At 35.5% G+C, this 19,774-nt stretch overlaps 1 protein-coding gene across 6 annotated transcripts in view; it reads right to left on the bottom strand.

The window, feature by feature from the left end:
* Window positions 1-19,774, bottom strand: part of SS18 (SS18 subunit of BAF chromatin remodeling complex) — a 92,537-nt gene that overhangs the window by 10,305 nt on the left and 62,458 nt on the right. For 4 of the 6 annotated variants that reach the window (XR_007121881.1, XM_047697216.1, XM_047697215.1 and 1 more), the window contains exons 6-10: window positions 15,280-15,447; window positions 14,485-14,589; window positions 11,304-11,396; window positions 10,472-10,594; window positions 8,051-8,184 (exon numbers count right to left, since the gene is read on the bottom strand). Coding sequence is in view for 5 of the 6 variants with exons in the window: in XM_047697216.1 (XP_047553172.1) it covers window positions 8,051-8,184; window positions 10,472-10,594; window positions 11,304-11,396; window positions 14,485-14,589; window positions 15,280-15,447 (623 nt within the window). In the remaining variant the exon portion in view is untranslated. The remainder of the gene's footprint in view (window positions 1-8,050; window positions 8,185-10,471; window positions 10,595-11,303; window positions 11,397-14,484; window positions 14,590-15,279; window positions 15,448-19,774) is intronic. The other 2 variants (XM_047697218.1, XM_047697219.1) reach the window with 2 other exon arrangements.

Genomic DNA, 19,774 nt, shown 5'->3' with positions numbered 1-19,774 from the left:
AAGATATGTAATTCTATCAATAATTCAAAGAAAGTTGGTGTGGCTATATTAACACCAAAAGGATCGCAGAGCAAAGAATATTATCATGGATAAAGGAAGTTATTTCATAATAGTAAAGGAATAAATTAAGACATAAAATTCCTAAAACTGTAAAAACCTTAAAAAGGTAGCACTAAGATTCATGAAGCAAAAATGGACAGAACTGCAAGGAAAAATAGACAAACACACAATTATAGCCAGAGATCTAATGTGTTTTTTTAAATAACTAATAGAGCAGAAAGAAAATCAGCTAAGATATAGGAGACTTGAACACTATCAACCAACTTGATCTAACATTTATAGAACATCCTCACAGACCATATTGTGGGCCATAAAGTAATAAGTCTCAATAAATGTAGAAGTTATGTTGATAGAATTATGATGATGGAATTAAATGAGAAATCAGTGAGACCAAAATATCTGGAAAATCTCCTAATATTTAAAAACTAAATCATATACTTCTAAGTAACACTTGGATCAAAGAAGAAATCAAAAGCAAAATCAGAAAATAATTTCAACTGACTGTGAATAAAAATACAACATAAAAAAATTTGTGCGCTATACAGTTAAAGAAGTACATAGAGGGGAACTTACAGCAATGAACACCTAAATTAGGAAGGAGGGCAGTTCTTTTATCAATGGGAATTCAGCTATTACCCTTAGGAAATCGGAAAAGAAGAGCAAGTGAAACCCAAAGCAAGCAGGAGAAAAGAAATAATAATGAAGAGGGCAGAAATCAAGGAAAAAGAAAAACAAACAGAGGTGGGGCAGGGGGGAGGGGGGAATCTATAAAAAAAAAAAAAAGAAGCTGGCTCTCTGAGAAGACCAATGAAGTACATAAAACAGGCAGCCAAATTACTTGGGGGGAAAAAAAAGAGAGAGTGGATACACATTACCAATATCAGAAACAAAAGAGAGATCACTACTGATACTAGAGATACTAAAAAGGATAAAAAGGGAATCATTCAACACAACAAATGAAATGGACAAATCCCTTAATAAATACAAATATCTCAGGCACCTGGGTGGCTCAGTTGGTTAAGCAACTGCCTTCAGCTCAGGTCATGATCCCAGAGTCCCTGAATCAAGTACCGCATTGGAGTCCCTGCTCAGCAGGGAGTCTGCTTCTCCCTCTGACCTTCTCCCTCTCATGCTCTTTCTCATTCTCTCTCTCACTCAAATAAATGAATAAATAAAATCTTAAAAAAAAAAAAAAATACAGGGGCACCTAGTGGCTCAGTCGGTTAAGCAGCTGCCTTCAGCTCAGGTCATGATCCCAGGGTCCTAGGACTGAGCCCCACATCAGCCTCCCTGCTCATTAGGGAGCCTGCTTCTCCCTCTCCCTGACACTCTGCCTTTTGTGCTCTCTCTGTATCTCTCGTTCAAATAAATAAATAAAATCTTTAAAAAAAATACAAATATCTCCTCAAGAAGAAATAGATAACCTGAATACGCCTATGTCTAATAAAGAAAATAAATTTGAAATTAAAATCCTTCCTGCAAAGAAAATCCAGGCTCAAACAGCTTCACTGATAAATGATACCAAACATTTTAGAAGGAATAATAACAACTTTACACAAATCCTTCAAGAAAACTGAAGAAGGATCCTTCAAGAAGGATGCCTAGGTGGCTCAGTGAGTTAAGTGTCTGCCTTAGGCTCCGGTCATGATCCCAGGGTCCTGGGATCGAGTTCCAGATCAGGCTCCCTGCTCAGCAGGAGGTCTGCTTCTCCCTCTGAACTTCCCCCTCTCATGCTCATTCTCTCTCTCAAATAAATAAAATCTTTTAAAAAAAATACTTTTATATATAGGAATTAACAATTATAAATTAAAATTTAAAAAATTTACAGTAGTGGGGCACCTGGGTGGCCCAGTGGGTTAAAGCTCTGCCTTTGGCTCAGGTCATTGATCCCAGGGTCCTGGGATCGAGCCCCGCATCGGGCTCTCTGCTCAGCAGGGAACCTGCTTCCTCCTCTCTCTCTCTCTCTGCCTGCCTCTCTGCCTACTTGTGTTCTCTGTCAAATAGCAACAACAAAAAAAAATCTTAAAAAAAAAATGCCTAAACAACTCTGAAAAAGAACAAAGTTGGAAAACTAACAACACCTAATTTCACAACTTACTATAAAACTATAGTAATAAAGAGGTATTGACATAAAGACTAATAAATAGATCAATCCAGAAATAGACATATTTATGATTTTCAGCAAAGGTTCAAAGGCAATTCAGTAGAGAAAGGACAGTCTTTTCAACAAATGGTGTTCAGAAAATCAGCTATCCATTTGAAAACAAAAATACAAACTCCAATTTATGCTTCCTACAAAAATTAACTCAAAATGATTACAGATTTAAATGTAAAGTTAAAAATATAATGCTTCTAAAATAAAGAATGAGGAGAAAATCTTTCTGACTCTGGATTAGGTAAAGATTTCCTACATATAATATCAAAAGCATGATCTACAAAAGAAAAAGTTGATAAATAGGACTTCATAAAAATTTTAAAGTTCCTCTCTTCAAAAGAAAATGCTGAAAGAATGAAAAGAGAAGCCATATACTGGATAAAAATATTTGCACATTATATACCTGATAAAGGACCTGTATGTTACAATATAGAAAGACCTCTCAATACTCAACAGCAAGAAAATAAGGAACTGAATTTTAAAATAAGCAAAAGATTTGACCAGACATTTCAGAAAAGATATACAGATGAAAAATAAGTACATGATAAGTCACTATCACCAGTCCTTTGGGACGTAAAAATGAAAAGCATAATGACCTATCATTATACACCCTTGTTATAAATAGGTAGAACTGAAAAGACTGACCCATCAAAAAATATCAAATAGTACACTTTTAATATGTGCATTTTCTGGCACATCAGTAACACTTCAATAAAGTTGTCTAAATACAGAAGGGTGGAGAAATACAACAGTCCCCTCCTTATCCACGGTTTTGCTTTCTGTAGTTTCATTTACCGGTGGTCAGCTGTGGTCCAATAGCAGAAGATCTTCCTGACACATCTTCAGAAGGTCAAGAGCAGCCGAACACTACAACATAATGCCTATGTCACTCCCCTCACTTCACCTCAGCACGTAGGCATTTTATCAGCCCACATCATCATAAGAAAGGTGAATACAATACAGTAAAATATTTTGAGGAAGACCACATTTGTATAACTTTTATTATAGTATATTGTTATAATTGTTCTTTTATTATTCTTTATTGCTGCTAATTTCTTACTGTGTCTAATTTATATATTAAACTTTATCATAAATATATATACATACGAAAAACATGGTATATACAGGGTTTAGTACTCCCTGTGATTTTGGGCATCTACTGAGGGAACTGGAATGTATCCTTTGTGGGTAAGGGGGGGCCTACTACAAAGCAAGGCAATGGAGGAGGTTACTATTTTTAAATATTTATTTATTTATTTTAGAGAGAGGGCACCAGCTAGATGCTCGACATGGGGCTTGATCTCACAACCCTGAGATCACAACCTGGGCTGAAATCAAGAATCGGACGTTCAACTGACTGAGCCACCAAGGGCCCAAGGATGTTACTATTTTAAATAGGTAGACTGTGAAGGACTTCTTGATACGACACGGTGGGAGATCAGAGCAGAAACTGGAAGAAAGTGAGGAACCCACACATTGCAAGTTATCGGGGAAGAGTTTTGGCAATAAAGGGTGCAGTGAACAGGGAGAAATATGATTGATGTGTATGGGAAGAACAGCAAACAAGCCACAGTGACAGAAGCAAACTAAATGAGGGCAGCTATAAAGACAGAGATGAGGTGGTGGGACAGGTGAAGGGGGCACAAGGCATGTAGGGTTCTGTAGGTCATTTTAAGATCTAGCTTTCACTATAAGACTGAAGTCACCACAGGGCTTTGAGCAGTGGCTTTAAAAGCAACTAATGTTTTTGGGATGCCTGGGTGGTTCAATTAGTTAAGCAAGTGCCTTCAACTCAGGTCATGATCCCACAGTCCTGGGATTGAGTCCTGCATCGGGCTCCCTGTTCAGGGGGGAGCCTACTTCTCCCTCTACCGCTGCCACTCCCCCTGCTTATGCCCCTTTGCTCTCTCTCTCCATCAAATAAATAAATAAATATATTTTTTTTAAAGCATATTTTTTTTAAAAGATCATTTTTAAAATTGTAAACATTTTTAAATGTTTTTTTTTTTAATTTTATTTATTTATTTGACAGAGAGAGATCACAAGTAGGCAGAGAGGCAGGCAGAGAGAGAGGAAGGGAAGCAAGCTCCCCGCTGAGCAGAGAGCCCGATGCGGGACTCGATCCCAGGACCCTGAGATCATGACCTGAGCCAAAGGCAGCGGCTTAACCCACTGAGCCACCCAGGCGCCCTAAAATGTTTTTAAAAGATCATTCTGGGTCCTATGTGGAGCATATTCTATAGCGGAGCTACGATGAAAGCAGGAAGACCAAGAAGGAAGATAATTGCAATAGTCCAAGTGAGTGACAGTTGTAACTGTGACTTGGGTAAGAGCAAGAGGTTGTAAAAAAAACAGCTAGATACTGGATAAACATGATAATTGACAAGATATTTGATTTACAAAAAAAGAGGGGAGCCAAGATGACTCGAGCTTTTTAGACTATAGAACTGAATCAAGCAGCTATTTCTGAGAGAGAAAAAAATAATGGAGAAGCAACAGCCTCTAGTAGTGATTTCTCTCTCAATATTTCCCCTCTTTTAGTTCATCATGCACACTGCTCCAAGAATCATCTGCCTAAACCACCACCATAATTATATTACTATTGGATTTAAGAATCTGTATCAGTTTTCTAATCCTTCACTATCTTGAAGATACTATCTAATATCTAATACTTCTATCTATCTAATATGTCTATCTATCTAATACTAACACTATCTAATACTTCCCCTAAAATGAAGAGACCAACAAGTGTTTGGGTTGGGGGATATAGATAAGATAAAACCCTTGATAAATGTGGACAGAATAACACTAGAGTAGCTAAGATGGTCCCTCCTCATAGCCTTTTTTTTTTTTTTAAGATTTTATTCATTTATTTGACAGAGAGAGAGATCACAAGTAGGCAGAGAGGCAGGCAGAGAGAGAGAGGAGGGGAAGCAGGCTCCATGCTGAGCAGAGAGCCTGATGCGGGGCTTGATCCCAGGACCCTGGAAGCATGCCCTGAGCTGAAGGCAGAGGCTTTAACCCACTGAGCCACCCAGGCACCCCCTCATAGCCTTTTCTAGTAGGAAAGGAAATGTGGCTGGCATCTACCCAAACACCATGGGTCTTTATCTACAGTAACATCCCAAATTCCCAAGTAGTTCAGGGGGTGGACTAATTACAATAAAAACGGTAGTATATCATAGGTCTATCATATATACTACATACCACACATAATATCATATATGTGTACCAAGTACCACGCATAGCTAATATTTTATACACATCATTTAAAACCTTTTATAGGTTCCAAATGATGTCAGGATAAAGTCCAAGCCCCCTAACATGGCTTGTAAGAGTCTTTCTAATCTAACCCTTAACTTTTCTCTCCAATCTTGCCTCTCCCTCCCCATGCTTCTGTTTTATTCTACCACACATCTCAATGCTAGTCCTTTAGGAATGCACTTCATTCTGACTAGAGTATCTTTCCCTCCTCTATGTCTACTTGTCTAATACCTACTCATCCTTGGGCCCTCACACTAATACAATACTTCCCAGAGAACATTTTTTCTATTATCTACATTAGGAGTCCACTTCCACAAAAATCTTGCCTTTCTTCACCCAAGTACCTCTCATACTATATTATAACATCTGTTTATTTGTCTAGACTTAAGTTCACAAAGACAGAACTTATGTTTATCTTATTTCCCAATGTACCCCAATTTTAGGTATTTGGCATACAAATATTACTCAAGAAACATTTACTTAATGACTAACAAGCTTCAGGGATTTAGAAACACATCATTTAGAAAGAATATAGCTAGTTCAGTCCATGATATGCTCAAGTTGATGGAAATAGCAAGACATCCAAAGAGAGATGTTCCATACACAGCTGAAAAAAATGGAGCTGAAGGGTAGTCTGAGGGTACTGAAAATATAAGATGGGGTGAATAGAGAGACCAAGAAAAACACCAAGCCAAGGATTGATATTTGGATAAAAGATGAGAAACAAATGAAAAAATAAAGAAGGAATTACTGGAAGTGTTAAATTTTAAAAAGCACAGTAGTTAGAAGTTAAAACCATTTATGAATGAAAATAGGAACATGTGTCAAATATATCAAAAGTAAAGTCAAGAAAGACCAAGATACTTCACTGGTACAGCAGGGTGCCTGGGTGGCTCAGTCAGTCAAGCATCTGACACCTGATTTCAGCTCAGGTCATGATGTTGGACTTGTGGGCTTGAGCCCTACATCAGGCTCCACGCTCAGCATAGAGTCTACTGGACAGTCTCTCTCTCCCTCTGCCCCTCCCTTCACTCCAAATAAATAAATAAATAAAATCTTTTAGAAAAAGATTGCTCCACCAGCTATAAGAACCATGTCTGTTTTACTCCTTCAGGACCTAATATAGTATCCAGCACACAAAAAATTAATAAATATTTGCTGTCGAGGGGACAAAAGATCAGAAGCTCACTTTTTAAAAAGTTAACTTGTCTAAAAAGAGCCTCAATCTTCTCCTCAGGAATTTTGCCCTGAGTCATTAGCCTATGACTTATTTCACTTTTATTTATTTATTTTTTAAGATTTTATTTATTTATTTGAGAGAGAGAGCATGAGAAGGAGGAGGGTCAGAGAGAGAAGCAGACTCTTTGCCAAGCAGGGAGCCCGATGCAGGACTCGATCTCGGGACTCCAGGATCATGACCTGAGCCGAAGGCAGTTGCTTAACCAACTGAGCCACCCAGGAGCCCCCTTATTTCACTTTTAAAATGTAAATAAAATTTCAATCTAATCCTTTGGCTTCATATTAGTGATTTTTAAAAAATATTACTCTTTTGTCCTTACCCTTTTAGTTTAAGTCTCTTCTATCTCTTTTACCTTTACCTCTGAAATAGGAAGTGTCAGTACAAGGGGCAGTAGGCTTCAGAGAGCATGGATAGAAGAACTGCTCACGTCTCAAGTTCTAATTAGTATGGTACTGAGTTGTTCCTCAAACCAGATCGTCTATACTGGTCTTAGAAGCATAACTTACCAAAAAAAATAACCTATTTTAAAGAAGCTTAAGTAGTGAGCAGACAAGATTATCCTCACTAGAAAGTCATTAGACAATACTGAAATCAATCTAAAGAAACTGATAACTTCATAAACCAATTTCATTATAATTTAGAGTAGCTATAACAAGATTCACAGCTGCACAGATTAAGTCTGAAAAGCTTACTGACAAAAAGAAGGAACTTAAGTAAATCCTAGGTTCAAGAGAATACAGTCATCTTAGACTGAGATACATCTCTACATATATGAAAATAGAAGGAAAGAGAATAGGAGGTAAAGATTATTAGTACTTGAGATAATGGACATGTGTATGAAAGGAGGCATTAGAGACAGGAGGTAAATAGGAATTGAGAGAGGAAGGACAACAGGGATATGGAGGAAGTGCAGTGGGGAAGCTGAAGTCAAGATGAGAGCTACAAAGAGCACTGACACAGATGGACTCCACATCTCCACAGGGCAGTAAACATGAGGGAGATCAGAGAAAATAGGGGCCTTAGGATAGAGAATGGTCTTTGTAATACCTTCAGGAAGTCTGCCTGGGGAAAGACCAGAGGGAGAGAGAGACTATGAATGAGTATGAATGAATGCTGGTACCCAGAGATTAGGCATGTATTATATGTTACTGTAAGTAACTACGATCAACTGTGCTAGCATTCTCTGAAAAAGACTTATAAGTAAATTTCTTTTTTGTTAACTCATATGCTATAAACAGGAGGAGGGAAAAAAATGAGCCTTCAAGTCAAAAACACCCTAATGAAGAGTAAACAAACAATGGGGCAATCACACAGTTGGCCAAATAACTTACCTGGTCATATCCATAAGGCCTCTGCTGTGGCGGCTGTGGTGGCCCAGGCTGTGTTGGTCTATAACCCCCATATTGCTGACCTTGTCCTTGAGGGTAGTTAGGATACTGAGGACCTGGACCACCCTGTGAAGGACCTGCAAAATAATTAACACAAACAAAAACCCAAATAAAAACAGAACTCTCAAAAGGGTTTAGAACTAGATGCTATTATGTTTTTATATCTAAAAAAAAAGGATACTTTGGTATCCCGATCTTCTCAAATACCTTTTAAAATAAATTCCACAGGTTGTACGAGTGAAAATATTATATTTTTATAATATTGCTACCATGTACAAGATGTTTTGATTCTGTATAGCTAATAAGCTATGTGTTAGCCATCAAAAAAATTTTTTTAAATGAGTAAAAGAGACTCAGGAGTTGTGAAGCAGGTTAATTCTATGACATTAAGAAAACTCATCTGTACCTCCACTAGAAAGTAACCAGTATAAGCAACAGATAAAAGAAGCAAGAAGCAGATTCAAATTAAAATACTGAAATAATTTCTGAATAAAGTTTGAGAATCAATGATATTTATAGCAGTATGACTCTAGAGTCACACTTGCAATCACTAAAGAATCACAAAGAATAATTTTCCATGTAAATTCTAGACTAATATTTGCAGTCACCAAAAGAATGCTTTATGCTCTGCATTGGTAAACTTACTATCACAATATTTTCAAACCAAAACTAAAGAAGAGTTGAAAAGCCACAGGTTGCATGTGAAAAAACCTGATTCAAAAGTTACGTTCTGTGTACCAATCACCTTTAATACCTAACCCATAAAAATGAATGATTTCCAATTCCAGAGGCGGCAAGGGACTAATCTGGCTTGCCAAACAAATATGTCTGTTTCATAAATTCCACTACTGCCTATTGTAAAGGATGCTTTTTAAAACATAAGCTGAAAAGCTCTGACACTTCAATGTTTTCTATCATAGCCATTCAAAACCTGCCATTAAAACAAAAACAAAAACAAAAACACACTGATGGCGGAAGAAAGTGTCAAAACAGAATATATTTCCAAGCTTAAGTAAATCCCATCACTCTATTATTTATTTAATTATTATATACCCAATTATTAAAACTCTAAATTTTCTATCAGAAGAAAGTACAATAGAAGCCTATGAATAAGCAAAATGGGAACTTCATTGGGATTCTCAATTTCTAACAAAACGGCATTTAACTACTTAAACCGAAAATATTCAGTTTCATTTACTCTTTCTTCCCATTGAAAAAATTTGTATCAATGAACTCACTTGATGTAACCAAACCATATTTTTTTTCCTATAAACACAATAAAACCAGAATACTCTACTTATTCAAAATACAAACATTCAATGGTCACGAAAGGAAAACTGCCATTTGAGAAGAGCAAGAAAGTCCCCTTGTAAAAACAAGAAATCCAAGGAATATTTCTAAAGTCATATCTCAAGGAACCAGAACTTATCAGTTGGGGGAAATGCCTGGCTCCCAACACCTGACTTAATTCCAATGCTTATGTTGAAGGCACAAGAGAATTTCAGCCTGATCTGTTCTTAGATTTGCAATGATGGGTAGAGAGATGTGCCCATAGTAATTGCAGAGCTTAAACTAATGGATAAAAAGAGTGAGATATTACTGATATAAAAAAGAGAACACTGTTAGCAAGAGAAGATATCAGATTAATAAGCATTTACTTCTCTAACATTAGAACCATATTTTCCTGTATATAAAGTAGTGACAGTAGCTTAAAATTTAAGAATGAGATCAGGTCTTTATCATTCCCCACTCCCTATCTAATGAAGTTACTGAAAGCGAGATACCCAGCTACTAGCTCTCACAGTAAGTATATAATAAGAAAATATGGCCACAGTTCCCCCAAACTCTGTAATATACATAACAGCAATAAATACACTTCTATGGATGCGTATATTGCTACTGAACCAAAGAATGACAAAAGCATTTTCTTCATGCATTCCAAATACATCTCATTTGTACTCGAAAAATCAATGTTATTTTTCATAGTAACAGTCATTAGTTTTAGAAATAAATTTGCTAAGCGGATTATGTAGATGTGGTTAATAATCACCCAATTCATCAGTTTTCTAAGCACATACAAAGCTGCTGGGTGGTCATGAATGCCAAAGAGGTTTAAGAATTCATTTAAGAACTCATTCTAAATCGATTACATACCTTACCTTTGGTCAATGAACCATCTAGAGTTTATGTTTCTTTTTAAATGGATTACTAGTTTATCTGAGGAAAACATTTTAAAGAAATACTCCAGTAACAGACTGAGGTAAAGAATTCTAACAAAAATAAACATTAAATATTCACTTGAATATTTCAAAACAGCAACCATCATATTTTTTGTGACAAAAATAAACTGCACCAAGCTATTACCATAGGCCTGCTGCTGCCCTGGGTAGCCTTGCTGCCCCGGGTACTGCTGCTGCTGGGGCGGGTACCCCTGTTGGGGAGGGGGTCCCTGGTAGGCATCTTGCTGTTGGCCATACTGTGAATTTCCTACAGGATAATTTGAGAAGAGAAAGAAGAAACTGAGAAGTTCGCTTAATTAACTTTTTTACTCTAAGATGCATAGCCAACAACACAAGAACAAAATGAAATGCCATATTGATTTTTGAAAGTTAACAAAACAAAGAAAAAACTCAAACCAAACAGAAGGATTTCGGCCAAACAAACTGCAGTTAAAGCCAATTTTGCAAGGTTGAACTGCAGCATTTTCAGCGTCTCTGCCATACGAGCATTACATTTACTGGAACATCACAGTCATAAGATCATGACTATGCTAAATAAAATAAAAAAGACAAAATTAAAGACAGCTACAAGAGCACACACTAGCTACACAAGATCAGCAAGCTGTTTCCTAAAGGCACTATACTTATATGTAAAATTATACATATGTAAACACACACAAGAAAAAAAAATTGAATCGATGGATTTATGTTCAAATAGAAAATTTCCACTGAGGAAAAAATTATTTGTAAATGTTTTAGTCTTTTTATTGTTGTTAGAAATGGCAAGTCATGGTTATACATTTTTAAATATTTGTAAGGAAATTATTTTGATTGTTCTGGGCTCCCTGTAATTTTCAAGACAGCCAGCAACTAGTATTCTACAAGAGCTTTGCATGGGTAGAAGATGTCTTATGCAAGAATTTGCATTCCTGTAGAAGGGGATATATATGTGTATGTGTGTGAAGGTATATAGATACCTCCTTCGTAGTAATGTTGTGAGGAATCCTCATAAGGCCTATCGTAGCCTTGTTCAGGATACGACGGTTGCTGATAACCGTAATCATTATGACCTACATCAATTCGACAAGAGACAGGAAGAAACGTTAATGGCCACTGAGTGAAAACCCTAAATATATTTAAACTTTCAGATAAAATTGAAAAAAAGAAAAAGAAATGGAAATACATAAAAAATAATTTCAATTGCATTAGCCAAATATTTACCAATGTGATTGTTTTCATATTGAGATAACGTGCAAATTTCTTAAAAGCAAAAAACAGTAGTTTTAGAAACATTACACTTAGTCTTAACTGATAATCCTCACCAAGAGGGGAAAAAAAAACTTTATCTTCAATTTTTTTAAAAGAAGAGAGAATGAAAGCATTTAGGCCTTTCACATGTAAATAACTTGAATTAAATTAGAATGAACAAAGGAAACAATTATCATATTTTGTAAAACACCTGTTCTGCTGGTCGCCAATTCCACAGCATATGATAAAACATGCAAAATATAAAAAATGTAAAAAAGCTCCATAAGTTTTTTTCCCCTGAAAGAAACTGAAACAAATTTTTCACATTCTATTTACTTGCATATAGTATACGTATCTTATAAAGTATTTTCAGATGCAATAATATTATTGCTTAATGCTGCCATTCGAGAAGGCTTTAGAAAATATTTCTAGAGTATCAAAAACATACACCTTCAAAAACTTATACTGAGCCTAGTGCTAGGGTACACCTTTAGTTTTAAGGTTCAATAAATTTTATGACTGGACTTTAATGAAAATCAATAGTTTAGTTCTTTGAATTAAGTTGCACTAAGAGAACGCAGGAGATAACGCTTCAGGTTAGCTAAAATCTAAACTAAATTTTAAAAGAATACCCAATTAAGAAGAGGAATACAGTTATGAATAAATGTTATATTCAGTGTTCTAGGATTCTAATGTTCCCAAACCACCTCATAAATATCCACATTTAGGGTTGGCAAACTATGGCCTGCAAAAGAAATATGGCCAGTGGCCTGTTTTTGTAAATAAAGTTTTACTGGAACACAGGCATACCCACTCACATTTTCTATACCTGTTTTCATGCTATGACAAGGGTTCAGTAGTTGAGACCGAGACCATCTGGCCCGCAAAGACTAAAATATTTACTCTCTGGCTCTTTACCGAAAAAAGTTTGCCTACTCCTAACCTACATATTTACTGGCATAAATATCTGAATGATAATAAGAAAATATCCAATGCCATTTAGGAAAATTGTTGTTATAAATGGAATACTCTAGGTAAATGTCAGAAGAATTATTAATATACACCAATGCAAAAATGACACCAGTTAGATATTTAAATCCCCTGATGTAATAAATAATTTACATAACCTTAAAGATCTGATATACACAAAAATAACATATCTATCTGCTTTGAGTAGAAAGGTCATATTTGCAACAATATACATTTCACATTTCAGGAAATACTCAGGACCAAAATAACAATGTCAAATTCATCTCAATTATGTAAAATCCATTTTAAAAATAAAACAAAACAATTGTTCACGTTCAGCATTTACTTTCAAACTTCCTAATACATAAAATCTGACAAACTAGATTTCACTTCTTTAAAATATCCACAGTCTACAAACATACTGAAGTTTCTCATTAAAAAAAAAAATCTTAATATAATGTCTACATATGAAAGAAAAAAAAAACAACAGAAAACTCCAACATGCTGAATAATTCAGGGCGAGAAAACCTGAGATTTAAAAAAAGATGTCACTTTCCTCACAAAACAAACTGAGGGTTGATGGGGGGAGGGGGGTTGGGAGAGGGGGGGTGGGGTTATGGATATTGGGGAGGGTATGTGCTATGGTGAGTGCTGTGAAGTGTGTAAACCTGGCGATTCGCAGACCTGTACCCCTGGGGATAAAAATATATGTTTATAAAAAATAAAATTTAAAAAAATAAAAAATAAATAAAAAAAAAAAAGATGTCACTTTCCAACAAGAAATACCCATACATATCACTATTACTAACGAATAATCATTATATGCGAAATTCTACAGATGAGTGAGTGCTCTGCCCATATTGCCGGGGCCTCTTCAGTAAAAAACCAAAGTCCTCATACCGATACAACCTTTATGCTTTATCCATTAACAAAAAAATGAAAAGCTAAATGGTTTTTTAAAAACACCAAATTATATCTTCTTACTAGTTCACATTAGCTTTGAGTCGACAGTCCCAACACTTTAGCTTTTAATTTTTAGTTTCTCCAAGTTTCTCTGCCAAGGAGTTTACCTTAAATATACCAAGGGAGCTTACTAGATAAATGAAGATTTTGACAAATCCTTTCATAACAAGACAAATCATATTGTAATGTGAATAGCTACCTCTAATTTATCATAGATATGTTTAGATTATTTTTTTCCTCAATAGTGTATCATAAAATTTTCAAACATACAGAAAACCTGAAAGTTCTGTACAGTGGAAGCCCACTTTGGTTGCGTAATCACCAAGTGCAGTACATCCTTAGTGAACACTTTTTCACAAACCACCTTCCCACTAAAAAAAAAAAATCATTAAACTAAATAATTAAAATTAAAATCTGTTTCCAAATGCTTTTCCTACCCTATCAACTCTATACACAGCTACATCATGGATATAATTTAGCTTCCAAAATTTTTCGGATGCAAATGCTAATGTATATAAAACACAGTTCTTTGAGAAATACTTAACATTGACTAAAATGATAAAACCTGGAAAAATACTCAAGAACCAGATCTTCTATGTATTTATACCATGAATAAAAGTAAACCAATGGGTGAATTTTATAGTATGTGAATTATCTCAATAAAGTGGTTATTAAAAAAGTAAGTAACACTTGCTTTGGTTCAAATGAACAATTCCAAACATAAAAGGATCCTTTTATAGAAGAAGGGTGACAGAATATGATTCATGATGGTACTAATATGAACTACCTAAACAAAACATACTTTGAAATGGATTATAAAACTAAAGCAATGACTGGTGCTTTTGATTATTAAAGTGTTTCAATTTAGAAGAAACATATTGTTAGTTTCTTCATCCTCATTAAAATATTTTGAACAGCTATCTACATTAATCTTGGGCAGGGACAGAAAATGGGAAAATTAACATTAGGAGAGATTACCATCAGGGTAATATTGCTGGTTCATGCCTTCTGGAGGACCTTGTCCACCATGACTGTATTGGTCCCCATAATAGTCTTCCTGGCCTGAGTACTGCTGTGGTGGGCCTGAAAAACCACAACCAGTCAAGAGGTAAATAATTTGTTCTCTAGGTCATCAAAGGCTTTCTTTCTAATCTGATATCGTAAGAGATCACTTCTCACCTGTAGATCCCCTCCCACGCTCTGGCATTTGAGATACATTTAACTATTCTTATACACACACACAGATACACAAACACAGAGCAACACCACACATCACATTTCACAAAAACTGTTACGACCATACAGGCACTGTCTAACAATACCAACTTAAAAAAACAAATACTAACTTCTTAAAAAGAAGTTCAAGCTAGTATAAAATTAATCTTCTTTTTGATATTAGAGCAGTTTGGAATAAACTAGGGTTTGTTTCTGACCATATAAGTAACTTCTCAAAATTAAAATAGTATCTTCTGCTATATATTATAGTATATAGTATATGCTGCTGTATATTAGTGAGCTTTTGATATAAAATTTAATGATATAACCTTTTCCCAGAAAAGAACAGATAAAAGAAAGCTGTGTAACAGGAAGTTCCTAACCACTTCATGACCCTTTGTACCTACTATATATACTACCTTTTAGAAAAGAATATATAATCATAAAAATCAAGAAACAAAAAGCCCTGATTTTGCCTACCTGCAAAGTTTATTAAAATAAAGACTTTCAACTACTGCTATTTATATTAAGCAGGAAATCTCCCAAATGTCATCTTACCCTGCTGAGGTGGTCTATAAGGAGGAATCTGTCTCTGACCCATCATATGATTGCCTTGGTTAACTTGACCCATCATTCCCATAGGGGGTTGCTGGCCTTGATAATGTTGCCCACCTCCCTGTGGCATATTGTATTGTTGAGAAGGAGGCTGCTGATGCATCATTGGACCTGAAAACAGACAAAACATCATGCACACAATTTTTCTGTAAATAATTTTAAACCTTAAGAGAAATGCAAAAACTTTTTGTCATATAATCCCCCAAATATATAACGTATTGTAATGAAAACTGACTTCAAGTAATAAAAACAAATCTTTCAATTGAAGTTCACATGCCAAAAACAATCTGCAAACAAGGGAAAACAACTAACCCCCCGTAGTTGATTTAAAAATCTCCTGGAGGAGTATTCTAGTAATTTTCCAGAAAGTGAAGTGAATACAATATATGAACATCCTGAATGTATGTATATTTTTATTATATACTACATAATATCTAGCTACACAATCCTTCTGGGAGACATAGAATTCTTAAGCTATATAAGAAAATAAACTAAAACAAAGTAAACTTCACAAAAATCACACAGCAAATCAGTGGTCAAACCAAGGGAAAGAAATCTAATTTCTGGATACCCATTTTTCCTACCTTTTTCAATGCCCACTCATTTCATTATATAATGGTTAACACGGAAATTACACACTTATAAATACACTTACACAGGTGGAATTTCACGAACATTAATTTTAGGAAAACTTTAAAGGGTCTTCTTTCCCTTTTCCAACTGTAAGATTTATAAATGAAAAAAAAACCTTACTGAAATCAAACACACACCATAAAAAATACCCAGGCAGAAAAAAAGGTAATAAGGCAGACTCAGATATCAGAACCACAGTTTCCAAAGCAAGCAATGCTGAAGTTGCCAAACTACCACGGCTATAGTATCACAATGGCAATGGTAAAATATATCACATGAAATAATCAACAATGACCATAAAGTTCTGCCATCTAACAATGTAAAGAGTTCCTCGGAGGTTCACTGGGCCAAGTTAGGTATGGAGAACTCATCATTCTACCATTAAAACCATTACTGTCTCAGAAGTATGCATGAGTCATCCCCTAGTTTACTGCTTAAACAGCTACATACTCCTTTATAGACTTATGGACAATTTAAGCACAAAAGGAATGATTAGAGGGCCAAGAAAACTTTTACAGGCAAAATTATACAGATGAGCCAATAGCTCATTGTTTATTTAAATAAAAGTTAAAACAAAACATGCTCACTTTTTAAAAAAATATTTTATTTATCTATTTAGATGAGACAATGTATGCGCATGAGCAGGAGTTGAGGGGGGGTGAGGGAGAGGGGCGGAGGGAGAAGGACAGGGAGAAGCACACTCCCTGCTGAGCAGGGAGCCAGACAAGGGGCTGGATCCCAGGACCCTGAGATCATGACCTGAGCTGAAAGCAGGGGCTTAACTGACTAAGCCACCCAGGCGTCCCTTTGCTCATCTTTTTTTTTTTTTTTTTAATTTATTTGACAGACAGAGATCACAAGTAGGCAGAGAGGCAGGCAGAGAGAGAGAGGAGGAAGCAGGCTCCCCGCCGAGCAGAGAGCCCGATGCGGGGCTCGATCCCAGGACACTGGGATCATGACCTGAGCAGAAGGCAGAGGCTTTAACCCACCGAGCCACCCAGGTGCCCCCCTGCTCATCTCTTTAAACATATTAGCAGCATACAAAAGCAGCAACATAGCAGGAAGAATTTAATTCTTCTAATTTGAAGAACTGTGTTACCTAAAGTATTTTATCAGAGCTCTTTGTCTATTTGTCTTCTTTCACTATTCTACTTCATTTCAAATTCATTTTTCTTTCTAATTTTACCCTAAATATAAATCTTTTAAAGGCTACTCTAGGACTTTTCTTTCAACAAGGAAAAAAACTCTTAATAGTAGGAATAAGATGGCTCAGTGGAGAATGGAAGGGAAGAGAACCTAACACTGCCAGATACACTTTCACATTTATTTCATGTAAACCTCAACTACCAGAGGTAAGGATTCTAATTTTCAAGTTTTTAGCTAAGGAATGCAAAGATCAAGATAATCAACTGGGAACCAGACAAAACATAGGTTTGAAACTAGTTTAATTGAAGTTTTAAAACCAGTAGAAGGGGTGTCTGAGTAGCTCAGACAGTCATGCATTGGACTTTTTAAAATTTCTTTTTTTTTTCCAGAGAAAGAGAGCAAGGGAGCATAAGCAGGGGAGAAGCAGGCTCTCCCCTGGGCATGGAGCCCCACTGGGACTTGATCCCAGGAAGCTGGGATCATGAACCGAGCCAAAGGTGGACACTTAACCGACTGAGCCACCCAGGCATCCCTAAGTGTTGGACTCCTGATCTTAGCTCAGGTTTTGATCTCAGGGGTGGAAGACGGAGCCCCTGGTTGCACCTGCACTGAGTGTGGAGGCTGGTTAAGACTCTCTCTCTCCCCGGCCCTCCCATCCCAAATCATACACATACATGGACAAGTGCACTCTCTCCAAATAAATTAATTTAAAAAACCAGTTTAATTGAACTTACAATTTTTAAGGTATATTTTGTATATAATAAAGTACTGAAAACTAGCATGCATAATTTAGGTTTTGCCTTGATTCTCTTCTCCAACACTGATTAAAGACCTCCTGTCTTACAAGATTAACTATAAAACTAATGCATATAATATGCATTGGAACCAAAATTTAAAATAAAGGAGGAAGAAAGCAATAACGTAATAGTGGGGGAAAATCCGAAAGGATACAATAACAAAAAATTCTAAGCTTTGCTCTAAAGAAGAAAAGCAATTCTAGCTTAAGCCCTAGACAGAAAAGACCATGCCACTTGTGCTTTATCTTCTGGGACTGTCAGCAGTTTCAATCCCAAAGAGCTCAATTACCACCCTTCTTTTATTCTCTGTCACTTCCCTCCCTCTGAGGATCCTCAACATCAGTCAGGATCAAACCTAAAACCACAGAGAACGGAGAAGGATAGCATTGCTAACACATGATGCTTTTCATCTTTTTCCTTGAAGCCTTACCCCTTAAAAAAAAAAATTACAACTTCAACTCTGATTGTTTAAGAATATTATTATTTTCCTTATGACAATGAAATATGCTATACTGGCAAATGTCTACTATCCCCTGAGACACTAACAGGAATGAGAGCCGAATCTCAAAATAAGTTCTAAATCCCAAATAAGCTAAATCCCAAAATAAGTTCTAAAGGTCTGTACTACAGACGGAAGACTACAAAATGAGTCCATTATAACCATTTTCGTAAGCAAGGACATAACACATTACTGTATGGCTTAAAAGTTATTCTTCATCTTTTATATAAATCATTTTGATGCTAAGATGCACCACAAAGTGTGACGATATATACACTAAGATCCTAATGCCTTAATTGTCTACATTTTATGGAAGTGTTTTTAAGAGGACATGTAACAAATGTTCATCACATTATTTCTTTCCGTTTTGAGTTTTATACCTAACAGATATTCTATGGAAATAATATCTTGTATCTTAAACATATGTAAAATATTCCCATATCACCATGTTTTTTATTATTGGAATTCTTTGCTCCAGTGAGATGGTTAAATCTTAATTGTATCTTAAGTTAATGGTCACAAAAAGAATATTTTGAGACTCAACTAAAAAGATAACATTAAGTTTTAATTAATCTGTGAAAAATTTAGGGTTATAGTCTTTTTTTAAAATTCTGTATACATACATACACACATATTCACATCTTCAAATGCAAACCAATACACTAAAGCTCTATAAATCGTATCATTAATCTACAAATTATTTTAAATAAAGGTTACAAATGACAGCTAACAGTTAATGAGGAGTTAGGATAGGCCAGGTACTAGCTAAGAGTTTTCTATCTACTATTTATTCTCCCAAACCCTATGAAACAGGTAATACTAAAACTTTACAGGTAAGAAAATTTAATTTAAGGTTTATAAGCATCAAGAATCTTACCTAGAGTTGCACAGCTAGTAAATGATGACAACTTTACAGTCATAATCTTAACCACTATGTGTATCTCCTCTCTGAAGTCAAATCCTACCTCTCCCATGTAATATCTCCCAGGATAACAGTTCTATGTAACATTACCTACAATATACTATCAATAATATATACATATATATGTGTGTGTATATATACACACACTATAATATATAGTGATAACAATGCTACTATACAAATAATATACTAACATAGTATATAATACATACTAACATATTATAAAAATCCTAAAATGCAAGAAATTTCATCATCCCAACTATATCTATAAGAATTAGACTATGAAACTGCCTAATACCCTCCAAGCCTAATTTCCAATTCATATTTCACCACCTACTCTCATTTTACTACTGTTCCTTAAAATTTTAATCTCAAACTAAAGCATTTTTAGCTCTCATTTGAAGGTATTACTAACAGTTTATTTGCAAGAAAAAAAAACCC

This window comes from Lutra lutra, chromosome 12, assembly GCF_902655055.1.
Source record: "Lutra lutra chromosome 12, mLutLut1.2, whole genome shotgun sequence".
NCBI classification, from domain to species: Eukaryota; Metazoa; Chordata; class Mammalia; order Carnivora; family Mustelidae; genus Lutra; species Lutra lutra.
Note: the sequence above shows the minus strand (reverse complement) of the source record. Positions and strands in the feature narration are given on the sequence as shown.